Below are 14,061 nucleotides of genomic sequence, written 5' to 3' on the forward strand. Positions count from 1 at the left end.
CCGTGAGCTAGGGCCCGGCGGCCGTGGAGGAAGGACGTGTGTGTCGGCCACCTGCGGCCGCGGCCGGCTGTTAGTCCTACCGAGAGCGGAAGGCGGCAGAGGGGCCGTCAGCAGTGCCGGGGAAGAGCCACTGAGCCCGCAGGTGACAGTTCATACACTGGGGATCGTGAACCCTCCGGGGCAATGTTCCCGGTGCAAAGTCTATCAACTTCCGCATTTGTCAGACCTTAAGAGCTTTCAAAATTTTGCCCCCACTACCTTTTAGTGGAAACTCCAGGTCTCTCAAAATTTAAAACAAACACTAGGTCTCTCTCAAAAGGATCAGATCTGCCTAAGGTCCTGCTTCAGAGCTCGCCAGCGCGTACACAACGTTCCCTCCGCGAACGCACACCCGGCGCCGCGTCTCCCTGCTCTGTTCAGCGGCGTGGGCCGTGAGCGGGCCGTGAGCGGGCCGTGAGCGGGCCACGAGGCAGCCCACCAGCACTGTCTAGTCTGCTCTGCCGGCGGGTTGGGTTTTCACAAGTCCCCCCAGGAAGTGAATTAAAAGAGACCGGCTCTCTCGGGGTCGGGGGAGGGACCCTCAGCAAGGCCACAGAGTCCCTTACTGGCCCCGGTGATCGTCCCACCCCTGCCCACCTGTTGGTCTCCTGTCTGAGCTCGCCCAGCTGCAGGCTCAGGTGCTGGTGCTGGAGCTGCTGGGGGGCACCCGCTGACGGGGGGCTGCTCCCTCTGAACGGCTCATGTGCCTGCCGGCCAGGCAGGTCTGCCTGGGCATAGTCCTCTTCTGCCTCGTCCGTGTCCTTATCTACCCCTTCGGTCTCCGACGCAGGCTCGAAGTGGGCCCGGAGCTCTGCCAGAGGATGGGAGAGAGAGGAGCACGGTTAGGCAAGGCCAGGGCGCAGTGTCGCTTATGGCCGGTGCCAGCACACGAGACTGCTCGGAGGCCGGCCTGGCCGGTGTGACGCTCCACCAGGGGACAGCTGGCGTTCTCAGTGCGGAGGAGACGACTTTGCTCCGTTCTCTGCAGTGAAAACATGATCACCCCCAGTTTATAGATGACCAAACGGAGGCTGATGTTAAATCACGCAAGGGCAGTCTTGAAAAGGTACAAGCACGCTTCCTACCGGGCCTGGGTTCTTCCCACTAAAGAAAGGCACCTGCTTGGAGCGGGGCGGAATGAGGTCCTGGGGTCTAACAAGCTCCTCGGGGAAGCCGAACAGAACGTGTGCGGAAGCCTCCAGGACAGGGAGGGAGCCAAGTCGAGAGCCAGCGGCAGCGTCAACAGAAGCCGCCCGGAGCCTCCCTCCCTGGGATGAAGTCAGCACAGGAGAGCGAATCTGGGCCTTCCGCTGCTCTGACATTTCACGAATGAGAGTACAACGTACAACCGCCTGAGCCACCACAGGAGGAGTCGGCCAGGAGACGGAGCCACTAACTCAAGCCTCCGGTCGGCGTTCCGAGCATGTGAGAGGGCGGCCTGCCGGACCCTGGTCCTCAGGCCCGGGCTCCCTCTCTCAGATCACAAGCTCCGTCTCCACGCGGGCTCCTTGGCAATGCCGGGAGGGCACCTAAGTAGGGCTCCGGAAGTTCTTAGCATTTACTGAATTGCAGGGAAGTACACAGCCCCGGTGGGACAGAGGAAACAACTGCAGACTGCAGAGGGTACTGGTGGTCTCTTCCCTAGCCTGAGCCTGACCTTGACCCAACAGGCAGCACTTACCTGGGATGAGGATGGTGACCGCGGCCTGCACTGCTCGCCGGATGATATTGTCCATCGCAAACATCCAGTGGGGCCTAATTAGGTGGTTCCTCAAAATCTTATTTACCTGCAAATCACAAAAATCCAGATTTCTGGTCCGTGGTCCTTGTAAGAAAGAGGAGTTTTTACTCATTCTAGTTAACTTCTACTCTGAAATAAAATGTCAACCACACTGCTCTGTGTTTCTGCCTGACTTCCTGTCTCTTCCAGACAGAGGCTTCCTGCAAGCTGTCCCTGAGCCGCGCTGGGTCTGGGGGCCCGAGCGGGGATGGCATCTCCCACCCCGGGCCTCTTCACTGTTTATTCAAGGAGCATTTCCTGAGCACCTCTGAAAGGTCGGGCTCTCCGCTGGGGCGTGGGACACAGAGCTGGACCAGACCCGGGGGCAGGCCAGCCACAACTCACATCTGTTTGCATAGACACGTAAGCTTAAACCCCCTACCACCTCAGCCAGCAGATGCCACCCGCCCCCAAGTCCTCGAAGTCCTGCTCTTCCGCTCTCCTTACCTGTACCTGCCTACTCTGGGTTCAGAAGGAACTCCTGAAACTAAGGGCTGAGGTGTAAGCAGGTTAGACGAAACAGGGACTATGGCAGAAAATGGTAACTGAACTCAGTGGTCCTCGCTTTGAGCCACTTCAGTGGGCTTCCTGCCTTCTAGCACGTTCTCTAGGGCCAGACAGAACACTTACAGCATCCTGAAATCCAAACAGTACCAGATGAATCTGACTGATGGACGAGCTGTCAAAGTCCAGGTCCGCCTTCAGCTTTGATATTGTGGAGGCCATCACTCTGTGCTCCGGGGAGCGGATGAAGTCCCTCAGGATCCCAATTATTTGCTTGATGTGGCCAACCGAGAGCTGCAAGTCTTCCGAACTCTGCTTGCCGCCCCGCCCCCCACCAAAGTCACTTTAAATTAGAGAGGGAGGGGAGTTCCAACAACTATTATGTGAGCACCCAGGTGAGAAGGGGTCTGTTTCTGGAATTCCCTATTGTTTTTCAGGTGGCTCCTCTCCTCACTGGGAGACACACACACTAAACCCCTCTGGGAATGGGTCCATCCTCCTGTCGAACCCTGTGCAACTGCCCCGCCCCTCCTTGTTAGAGGGCCTAGTTCACAGAAGGGCAAATGGCCTCTTCCTAAAAAAAGAACTTCCCGCTTCCAAAGTTAGTTAAAATGCAGATATTCTGATCCATAACCTTTCTCCACAAAGCAACTGCTCTCCCAGCTTCTGAGGACAACTCTGTCCGGCAGCTGGTATTTCAAAACCGGGGATTCACATGAGTGAAGGGCAAAAGCAGGGAGCCCCTGAGCTTCGTGCTGCATTTGGCTTGTTTTCCACCAGGGGGCAGCACCGCTCCATCCAAGGCTGGGTTCACTGCAGTGTTCCGCAAATTCAGGCTTCAGGGGACTTTTTTTTTTTTTTTTCCTTCCTATTTTCTTTTGTCTTGTTGGAAGAGGGAAGGTCGTTGGGAAATACTTATGGTCATTACTGGGACTGCGCGAACGTTCCGGGGACCTGTTCCAGGATCTGGCCCCGGGCAGAGGGGGCGGGATTAGCTTCTCCCCTGACCTGGCCCTACCTGTGCCACGCACTCCTGCAGATTGGAAGCCACTTGGTTCTGCTCCTCCCAGAGGATTTTGTACAGGATGGCAGGGCGCTCGCTGTCCTTTCGCAGCAGGAAGAGGCCCGGGTCCCTGTCCTCTGGGGACGAGGCTGAGCTTTCATCGGGAACACTGCGGACAAACACATGTGACAACTGTGTGCGTCCCAGGACAAAGTCTCCAGGGTTGGATGCTATGGGGGAGGGGCCAAGGGGGGCTTCCCCGCTGTCCCTACCAAGGCGAAACTGTAGTCCGATGGAAGAGAGATGCGGTGTTTTTTTCTAACCCGAGGAGCACCAGTTTTGGGAAAGGGAGGAAAAAGGCGGGGTGGGGAGAAGGGGGAGAGAATAAGGGGACAATTAAGGGGATAATGGGAGGAGGGGCAAAGGGGATAGGAGATCAGGAGAAGTGTGGAGGAAGGTAGCAGGGGGAGGGAGAGGGAGGGAGGAGGGAGAGTTATGTAAGTGGCTGCAGTGAATGTTCAGCCCACTGCCTTCCTTGCCTGCACCTTTGGCCTACTGATGGCGCAGGAAGCAAGCCAAAGCCCTTGGTGGCTGCCTGGTTTTGACCTGGGAGGTATTTGGCCCCCGGTGAATGCAAGCACCCCCTCAGAGGCCCAGAGTGGAGAGAAGGGGTGGGCCGTACCTGAGCAGGTGGCTGAGCCGGTGCTTAGGTGTCCGGGCCTTCTCGAAGAAGATATCCAGCTGGGCATCAGAGTCCGGGGAGACAGAGCCATGCTCACTGCTGCTGCTGCCCACGGGCTCCCCAGGCATGGGCAGGGCTAGGGCGGTGCCCCGGGGACTCTCTGTATGGGGAGAGAGAAGGGGGGGGTCTCAGACAGCCCCTCAGGCCAGGTGACCCATGCAGGGGCCCGTTAAGTCTGTGCTGCTCTAATGGGGCGGTCCAGTCCATCACCCAGGGGGCCCTGAAATGGAGGCTCCGCTCCAGCGGGTCCGAAATAGGCTGCGCTTCCAGGCTGCCCACAGGAAACGCTGACACAGCGAGCCACACTGGGAGTAAGACGCTGAGCCTCTGTGTCCTGGCTTCTGACTCCATCCATACCAGCCAGAAACTAAACAGCTTCCTTGGCAAAGGCCATTTTTATGTCATTGTTGGGTAGGACTCACTGCCCTAGAAGGGGTCCGTTGGCTTCTGTGACCTGGGGGACAGCTGCTACAGGCAAACTTCCCCGATGTGCTCCTTAATCAAGGTCGGGGGCAGCACGGGGTCGGGGGGAGGCCAGGTCCTGCACGCAGGGAAGACCCCAAACCCCAGCCAGGGCAACCTCTGTGCCTCCCTCCTCGGCACAATCCCAGAGGAACAACTTTACCACGGGGGCGTACTGCTGTCACTTGAGGGGCTCCCTGCACCTGTCAGGAAATCAAGGGCCATTCGCTGGCTGGGGTGGGACAACTCCCACAGCCGCTGCTCCCGTCCCTGCCGCTCTTCCCGCCATGGGCGCCACGCGGGAGCTCGGTGTGCTCAGTGACAGAGGAGCCCGGGCATCACCCTGCCCCGGGACGCCCCCCATCCCCGCCCCCGGCTGTCCGGGGACACCTCACCTGCCGGCTTGAAAGCAATTCGGTTCTTCTTGCCCTTGTTCACCTGCCTTAAGAAACCCGCTTTGAGCAGCTCGGCCGCGGTGGCACGTTTGTGGGGGTCAGGCTCAAAACAGGATAAAATGAAGGCTCTGGCGTCTGGGGAAAGGGCTTCTGGAATCTCAGGGTGGATCTTAAACATCCCCACCTGCATTTAGGGGAGAGGTGAGCGATGAGACTGTGAGGCCTCAGCACACCCAGGTGCACAAGCCTTCAATATCGAGTTCCTCCCCGCACCCCGCCATGCTCCAGGGGCCGGCCGAGACCACTGTCACTGACGTGCCCGCCTGGCTGCGGGCCTTGGCCTTGGCCGTGCCCAGCAGGTCACAGGGAAAGTGGCATCAGAGGAGTTTCAGAACCGAGGCCGTAAGAGGTCTTGGGGCTTCTGACCTTGTCCTCTTGGAGCCCTGAGACCAGCAGGGAGGGAGGCTTCAGAGTCTGGGCTTGGAGGCGGGGGAGCGGGGAGTGACTGAGCGTGGGCCACAAGGTTTCGGCTCAACAAGAGGATGGTAGCGGCGAGAACACTGTTCTGGACTCCAGCCCTGGACCCGGCAGACCCGCGGTGTGCGCTTTCAGGCTTATTAAGGGGGCAGAGCTCACGTTAACTGTTCTGGCCACAATCAAATACAAGTTTTTAGGTCGAGCTTTACATTTTGAGAACACGAAACGCCGGATGGAATATAACCCCCAGATGGGAGATGCAGGACACTTGACAGGGGGCGCCCCTCCCTTGAGGAGCAGGAAGGGAACGGCCCGAGGGGGCCAGAGCCAGAAATTCTCAAGAGCCCCGAGAAGAAAGGAGCAGCTTGCCTCCAGAGATGCTCTGCTCTCACGCCGGGGGCCACAAACGCGGTGCCCTCAGACTACAGACACTGGTTTTCTCCCGGCTTCACTCGAGCTGCTGCCAGGGCCTCCCTCCCCCCGAAACCTGCCGTGGCTCAGTCGTCGCCTCTTCCAGCTCCTGGTGGTGGTGGCTCAGAGATGCCTCACCCTCACCCCGGCCTCCCCGGGCCGCCGGGTGTCCTCACTGCGCCCTGCTCGGGCCCTGCCGGTTCCCTCAGCGCCCGCCACTCTCCATCACGCCACCGCGGGTTCGATCCTCCCAAACTGCAGCTGGCCCCGTCCCGGCCCAGTGCGAAGGACGGGAAAGGTCACTGCTGTCCCCCAGCTCTGGAGTTCAGGGTCTTGTTAAGACTGTCAGTGCCCTGCCTGCCAGCTCTGGGAGGGCTTTTAGAACAAAGTACACAGCATCTGCTATCCAAAGTCCCACGTCTTCAAAACCCAGTGAGAAACCCGCCCTCCAAACACAGACTCATGTGGCCTTTAAGGCTTGCCCAGTTTAAGGGCAAACACGCATTCAAAATAAGAGGCCTCATCCTCCCTGGTGAAAATAAGGGGAGACCCCCCCTCTTTTCTTAGAACACTTTAAAAAACGTGTAATTTCAAGTTCTTGGTCTCTGTGAGAGGCATGTGAATCTTTCTAAAAGCTGAATAAACCTCTTGCCAAGAATGTCTTTTTCAAGGACCTGGGGCCAACTCCTGGAAATGCCGACATCAAGGAAGAGACATCCCCATCTCCCAGTTTTGGCGTGAAGGGAAGAATCTAACGAAAGTAATGACTTGCTCCAAAACTACCTTCTTTTTCTTTTTATCCAAAGATTTCACCTATTTATCAGAAAGGAGGAGAGGGAGAGGGAGATGGGGGGAGAGAGCAAGCGCATGCATGTGCACCCAAGCGTGTGCACAGGGGGAGGGGCAGGGAGAGAAGCAGGCTCCCTGTGGAGCAGGGAGCCCGGACACAGGGCTCAAACCCAGGAGCCTGGGATCATGACCTGAGCTGAAGACAGATGCTTAACTGACTGAGCCATCCAGGTGCCCCCAAACTACCTCTCCTGTCTTAAAGATTGGAAAACTTTATTTTTCCTTTGGATGAAGCCAATTAGCTAATGCAAACGGTCATCCCAATTGCCAGGTCCCCCCCACCCTTGGACACACTAGTGTGACCCGTGGTGCTCTCCAGTCTGCGCACGGGAGGACTAGTCCTCATTCCCTCTGCAAACACGGGTGTAAAGGGCAGCACTGCTGGGCTGAAGGGGACACATCCTTTCTGTCTCAGCTGTCCCATCCTCATACAATGCTTACTCAGTGACAGCCCTGTTTTCTCCTCCACCTTCGTGGAGAGGGTTCTGGAGTGGCGGATTTTCTTTTGGCTTGTTATTTCCCCAATACCAGCAACCTCAATCAGCAAACATGTCTTACTTTGAACATTGCTGCCTGCGGTTCGCCGAGCTCATGGAACGGAGGCCTGCTGGTGGCCATCTCGATGACGGTGCAGCCCAGGGACCAGATATCTGCCGGGGCACCGTACCCGCGAGGTCCCTGATCGATAATCTCAGGTGCCATGTACTGCAGTGTACCTATGGGGAAAAAAATAAAGATCGTGGGCACCCCACTGCTCACAAATCTAAGTGGACCATTGGTAAACAAGTGCGTGAACTTTAACCCTCCCACTAACCACCGATGGAGCCTGCTCTCCGGCGTCAGTGATGCGGTCACGCACGGTCTCTGATCAGACATGCCACGTGCCTTCTTTTGTTACTAGTCGACAGAAGATTGTTCGGTTCCTGGAAGGATAAATGGGCCCCGAACCAACAAGCACACAGTAGGGCGCTCCAGGTGAGGGGAAACACAGAAGGTGAGAAACACAGTGCCCGACCTCGAGGAGCCGCCCAGGGGAGGAGAGAGACAAGCGGGCGATGGTGGGAAAGTCCAGCAGATCCTGGAGCAGCAGAGGCCGAGAACGTGGATGGAAGACGTGCTGGGGTTTGCCTGCTCCCAGTCAGGAAAGGCTCTATCTGGATCAGCTCGGTTCTCTGAGAGGTAAATGCCGAGGCAGGATCAGGCGTACGAGAGATTCATTGGGGAGACGTATACGATGGACAAAGAGCGAAGGACCTCTTTGTCTGTCATATACAGACAAAGGACAAAGAGCGGCAACCTCAGTGCCGACGTGGCACGTGGGAAAGGACGGGGGACGAACAAGTGGGGAGGCCGTCTCCGAAGAGCAGCTCTGACCGTTCAGCTGGGCCGCTGGGGAGCTCCTGACCAAAAGCTGCCGCTGGAGGACTCCCAGGAGTTCTTGTGCCTCCGCCACGGGCCATCACTGGGCAGGAGCGAGCGAGTAAAGCGTGGCCACGCCGTGAACGCGGAGGCAAATCCACAGTAAGTGGCAGATGGTGCTGCCCATGAACTTGCCTCTTGCCGTGAAGGTCAAAGAAGTAGACAAAGGGATGGGAGGACTCTCAGGCCAAGGGAAGAGCCCGAGCAGAGGCACAAGGTTGTGAAGTCCAGAGCGAGTTCTGGGAACCACAAGTGAAATCTCACCCAGGGCAGGGAGCTGAAAATTGAAAATGAAGGAGGTGGCGACCTGGGGCCAGCCCGAATGGCAAGCAGTGTATGATGAAGGCTCTGGCTGTGGACTTTCTCCTGTGGGTCACAAGCCACCAGAGGGGGCCATAGGGAAGCTGGGGATCAGATGCAGCCCTCAAAGGAGGAGGGATTGCAGAGATGGGGCCCAGGAGCTCAATCAGGGCTCTAGGAGTGAACTCGTAGGTTTTTCTTGCAACCAAGGCCGAGGAAAGCAACAGCAACAGACACTATATGTGGTTTATAACAAACAGCGAACTCGCAGAGGACGGTGGCCAAGGCGTGACAGAGAACACGGATACCCAGAGAAGTGCCTATCTCAAGATCACGCAACCAAAGCAGGTTTCCAGAATCTTAATCAATGAAAACAAAGGACTTGTTGGTTTAAAAAAAAAAATGGGGGACGTTACCTACGCTATCTTCCTCTTGAAGAGCCAATGTCTTTTAGCATTTTTCCTTCCAGTGACCATTTGAAAAGCTCTGCCCCACAGAATGCTTTTTTTTTTTTTTTTAAAGATTGATTTATGGATTTATTTTAGGGAAAAAGTGAGCGCACAAGTGCGGGGAGGGAGAGGGACAAGCAGACTTCACACGGGTGTGGAGCCTGACCTGGGGCTCGATTCCACGCCCCCAAGACTGAGATCCTAATCATAACCTTAGCTAAATCCGACACCAGTCGGTCGCTTCACGGACTGAGCCCCCAGGTGCCTCCCACAGAAAGTTCTGCAATAATGACAATGTTCTGTGCAGTTGAGTGTGGTAGTCGCTAGCCACAGGTAACTGTTGGACCCTTCAAATATAGCTAGTGAGACTGAAGAAAAGAATTTTAATTTCATTTTTTAAAAAAGTCAGACTCACTTAAGGTTCAATATAAATTGGGTTGGGTTCATGGGCTCAACAGATCAGTAGGGCACAAGTGATGGTTTTGGTCTTTGAAGCTGAAAGCCTGGTAGGGAAGTGTTTGGCTGCCTGCGGGGTTGGGCAAAGGCTCATGGTGCTTGCTGCACTGTTAGGAAATCCCAGAGCCCAGGGGACGGAACTTCCAGTGACACAATCTCCCCTCCCAGGCTTGTACTGCTGTGAATAGTGAAGGGAGAGGCCTTGGCAGAGGACGTGCCCTCAGACCAGTTCACAAGCCATTCATGGAGGAAAGACTCACGGTGCTGTTTATTAAGCTATTATCTCTCAGCTCTGCTCTAGGAGGCTGCCCTGGGGACTCTGCAAACATTTCTGCTTTGCCGCAGCTTCCTGTTAGGCTCTGCCACGAGGGGGCGCTAGAGAGCCCGAGACAACCATGGCGGCTGCTCAGGCGTACCTACAAGGGAGGAGGAAGAAGTTATCGGCTCCCCAACATCAGCTGCTGTTCCTCTGCGGGAGCTTCCCTTTGGATCCTCAGTTGGCTCCAGTAGCAGGGCTTGGCTCCAGTTTCTAGCTTTTCTGTCCCCTCATACTAAGCCGCGCCCCGATTCCAATCCAGTAATCCCCTCCTGAAAGCTTCCAATTCTACCCTTCCTTGTGCTCCCCTCAAGCCCTAGGCAGATAACCCAGGCCCAGTTAACAGTTCTTTCTACTAAATTCTCTCTGTAAAAATAAGTGGGGTGATTTTGATTTTCCGGCCTGGATGCCAGCTAACATGATCACTCAAAGTTAATTTTTTTAAATTTATTTTAATCTTTTTTTTTTTAAGATTTTATTTATTTATTTGACAGACAGAGATCACAAGCAGGCAGAGAAGCAGGCAGAGAGAGAGAGGAGGAAGCAGGCTCTCCGCTGAGCAGGGAGCCTGATGAGGGGCTCGATCCCAGGACCCCGGGATCATGACCTGAGCCAAAGGCAGAGACTTTAACCCATTGAGCCACCCAGGCGCCCCTAAAATTTATTTTTAAGTCATCTCTACACTCAACATGGGGCTCGAACTCATGACCCCAAGATCAAGAATTGCATGGTCTTCCACCAGAGCCATCCAGGCATCACTAAAAGTTAATTCTTAAAAGAGCAAGGGAATATACATTAACAAAGTTATGCAACATGGAAAATATCACTCAACGAAACTGCAATCGTTTATTGACACTGGTCGAATACCTGTCCACTTTGGCACAACTGTTTCAAAACTGGAGGATAAGTCGGCCTCATGCTAAATTTCGAGACTTTCTTTGTATGGAAATGCAGTGAACATCACCCTTTATAAAGGTTGGGACTTAGCAATGACGTCCGTATTAGTTATTTATTGTTATGTAATTAAATTACCCCAACATGTTAAGAGCTTAAAACAAGAGTTAGAATCTCACACAGTGTCTAAGGGTCAGAACCCAAGAACAGCTGGGTTGGGTGGATCCGGCCCAGAGTCTCTCAGGAGGCTCTAGCCCAGTTCTCTGCTGGGCTGTAGTCCTCTGAAACCCAGAATGGAGCTGGAGGATCCTCTTCCAAGCTCAGGTAGGGTTTGGAAAGAAGCTTTAGTCTCTCACCACATGGGATCTTTAAGACATGGCAAGTGACCCAAGACAGCAAGCAAGAAGGAAGCCATCTTCTTTTCTGACCTGGCCTCCAGGTCACACATTGCCACTCTGCTTTCATCTGTTCATTAGAAGTGAGTCACTAAGTCCAGCCCTCGTCCAAGGGGAGGGGATTACAGAGGCCTGTGAACGGCAGGAGGTGGAGGTCACTGGCGGCCATCTTGAAGACTGCTGGCCTGACTTCCTGTTAGTACTCAACAGCTTACAGAACATCACTGCCTAGCGCTGTCTCTGTGACTCTCACAACTCAGTGAGGCCGCGCAGAGGCACTATCTACTGTGATTCCCACTTTATACAGGAGACAAATGAGGCTCGGAGAAGGTCGGGGAGAACTGAGCTCTTCTCTCTGCACATCTGGAGCCATTCACCATGACATCGCTGACAGATACAAGGAATCCAGCAGGAGCACAAGCGAAACAAACGCAGCCTGAACAAAAGCAAACTCGATGCAAGGATTTCTGAAGCCCCGATGTGACTCGCTCCCACGTAACTGGAAGGTGGAGAGCAGTAACAGAAAACTGGGTGCTCCGTTTCACTGACTACCACACTCCTAGAAAAAGCATCCACTCATAGTAAACGTCCAACAGAGACAGAGCCACACAACTCTTTCAAGTAGTCAAGGGACTGTCCCCAAGCACTGTGCGTCTGCTGCACCAAAATGGCTTTGTCGAGAAACCAAGTAAAAATGCCCGCCGGGGTGTGGCGGGGTGCGGTGGGGCAGGGCAGATAGGCCTCTGATCAATGCAGAAATGCTGGGAAACTTGCTTGCCTTTCGTCTGGCTCTCTTAAGGGCATCGCATCCTTTCTAAAGTGCATGTCCCCCCCAAAGTGTGCCCACACACAGGTCACTCTATCGGCCAGCCAGCCACGACCCGAGCAGGGGTGCAGAGTTCAAAACATGGTGCTAGGAGAGCAGCAGGCACTGACCCAGGCCCCTGGGGACAGGAAATCAAGTGGTGGCTCCCAGACAACTGCCCAAACAGGAGAAAATGCATGGCGCAGGGCAATAACTTAGAAGTTTTGATCGAGATGCCGAGATAAAAGCCAGACACCATGGCACCGGGCGAGAGACCGTCCACAGGTCCGTTTCCGAGAGGGTCTCGCACAACCGGTTACACACCTCACACGCGGGCCCCCAGCCCAGGGGCCTTCCACCTGGATTAAGGGGTTAAGAAGGTGGAGAGAGGAGAGTCTGGAGGTGGGGGGGGGGGGTTGAAAACTACTTCTTTAGACACTGCTGTGCCGGGGGGAGCTGCCCTCTCAGTACAGGAGTTGGGTTAGGGCTGTGCCCAGTGGCGACTCAGCAACTCAGCACTCGCTCAGGACCGTCGCGCATCAGCATTGTCTACAGGCCCTGGAAAATATCGAACCCGAGCCCAAAGTTTCAAAGCTGTTTCCTATTAGTGAAGTACAGAAAAGAGAAATAAGGTGCTTCCTAGGGCCCCAGGGGCCACTCTGGTTGCCCTGCCCAAGGAAGGGCCTGGTAGGAGGGGACAACACTCTGTCCTACCCCAAAGCTTCTGATGGCTCCTGGCCGGTCCCCTCACAGAGCTGTGTGTGTGTCCCCTGCTGGCGAGCTGCACGTGGGACTGTTTCCCATGGGAGGAAAAGCAGCTCAAAGCATCTGCCCGTGAGGTCTGGGGCTATCACCGCACCCTCTGGAGAGTCGGGGAAAGAGGCATGAGCCACGGACACCAGCCGTGGGGCCCACTGCAGAAGTACTGTTCTGGGCTTTTTTTTTTTTTTTTTTTTGAGAGAGCGAGCGAGAGAAAATTAATCTTAAGCAGGCTCTACGCCCAGTGCAGAGCTCTAAGCAGGGCTCAATTTCACGACCCTGAGATCATGACCTGAGCAGAAATCAAGAGTTGGCCGCTCAACCAACTGAGCCAGCCAGGTGCGCCTGGGGTCTTTTTAAAAAGGAATCCTTCTCAAGGGCCATCTCCCATGGCCTGAATCCCTCAGGAGAAAAAAAAAATGGAGTGAACACAATGTAAGGACTAAAAGCGGTGGGGGGCAGCGGGCAGTCGGCCAAAGGACGGGTCTCTGCCCAGGACGTGGGAGCTACATTCAGAGGGACCGCGCGGGGAAGTGTTCCCAGCTGGGCAGCAGGGCAGGAGGTGGGAGTCCGGGGAGAAAAGGCGACACTCCGTGCTGACTTGCTGCTAGCCCCGCCGCGACAGGGGAAGAGCGCTGTCCCTGGAACGAGGACCAGAGCGCTGACAAGTGTACCAGCAGGACCCAATTCGGACTGTTTGCTTCTCCGAGGGCCCTTAAGACTTTCTCTCCATTGTCTCAGAATGGTTGGCAGACTCAGGAAAGGACTCCTACCCTGGACAGGATGTAGAGGGCAGTGGGAGACAAAGAGGAGAGGGCTTTTGGGGCGCCCGGGGGGCTCAGTTGGTTAAGTATCTGCCTTCGGCTCAGGTCAGGATCCCAGGGTCCTGGGATCGAGCCCCGCATCAGGCTCTCTGCTGAGCAGGGAGTCTGCTTCTCCCTCTCCCTCTGCCTGCTGCTCCCCGTGCTTTTGGTCTTTCTCTGTCAAATAAATAAATAAAATCTTTTGGAAAAAAAAAGATGAGATGACTTTTATGATTACAGCCTCTAGGTTGGACAGGTTGAACATATTAGTTACCCACAGAAACCTGATTCTTTCAAAGGCTCCTCTCAGCCCTAATCACCTGGGACTTTTAAGTATAAATTAGTATTTATTTTATTAACAAATACTTCCATTGCACTGGCTGTGAGTCAGGTACTGGTCAAAGCACTTCGCTAATATTAACTTATTTGATCTTCATAAAATCCCTCTGAGGTAGTACTGGGAGCACCTCCATTTTATTTATGAAGAAGCTACGTATGGCACAGAGACGTGAAGGAACGTGCCCCAAGGCACACAGCTAGCAAGCAAGTGGATGAGCCAGAATTTGAACCAAGGATGTTCACGGCCACAGACTGGGACCGAGTTCCTGTCCCAAGAGCCAGTCCTAGGCATCTACCCGAGAGGGACGGAAATTCAGGTCTGCACAAAGGTTTGCCCTTGACTGTTACAGCAGAATCATTCACGATAGTCAAAGAGCGGAAATAATCTCAATGACCACTGAATGCCAGACGGATGAACAAAAACACGGTCTATCCACAGCCCGGAATACCATTCAGAGGTTCGA

The 14,061-nt window shown here is 54.9% G+C and overlaps 1 protein-coding gene across 2 annotated transcripts in view; it reads right to left on the minus strand.

Annotated features, from left to right (window-relative positions):
• MAP3K15 (mitogen-activated protein kinase kinase kinase 15) overlaps positions 1-14,061 on the minus strand; it is a 123,063-nt gene that overhangs the window by 2,597 nt on the left and 106,405 nt on the right. For both annotated transcript variants that reach the window (XM_045994893.1, XM_045994892.1), the window contains exons 19-25: positions 7,221-7,378; positions 4,926-5,109; positions 4,009-4,168; positions 3,342-3,495; positions 2,450-2,635; positions 1,721-1,826; positions 637-850 (exon numbers count right to left, since the gene is read on the minus strand). In XM_045994893.1, the coding sequence (XP_045850849.1) occupies positions 637-850; positions 1,721-1,826; positions 2,450-2,635; positions 3,342-3,495; positions 4,009-4,168; positions 4,926-5,109; positions 7,221-7,378 (1,162 nt within the window). The remainder of the gene's footprint in view (positions 1-636; positions 851-1,720; positions 1,827-2,449; positions 2,636-3,341; positions 3,496-4,008; positions 4,169-4,925; positions 5,110-7,220; positions 7,379-14,061) is intronic.

The sequence above is a fragment of the Meles meles genome, chromosome X (assembly GCF_922984935.1).
Source record: "Meles meles chromosome X, mMelMel3.1 paternal haplotype, whole genome shotgun sequence".
Classification (NCBI taxonomy): Eukaryota; Metazoa; Chordata; class Mammalia; order Carnivora; family Mustelidae; genus Meles; species Meles meles.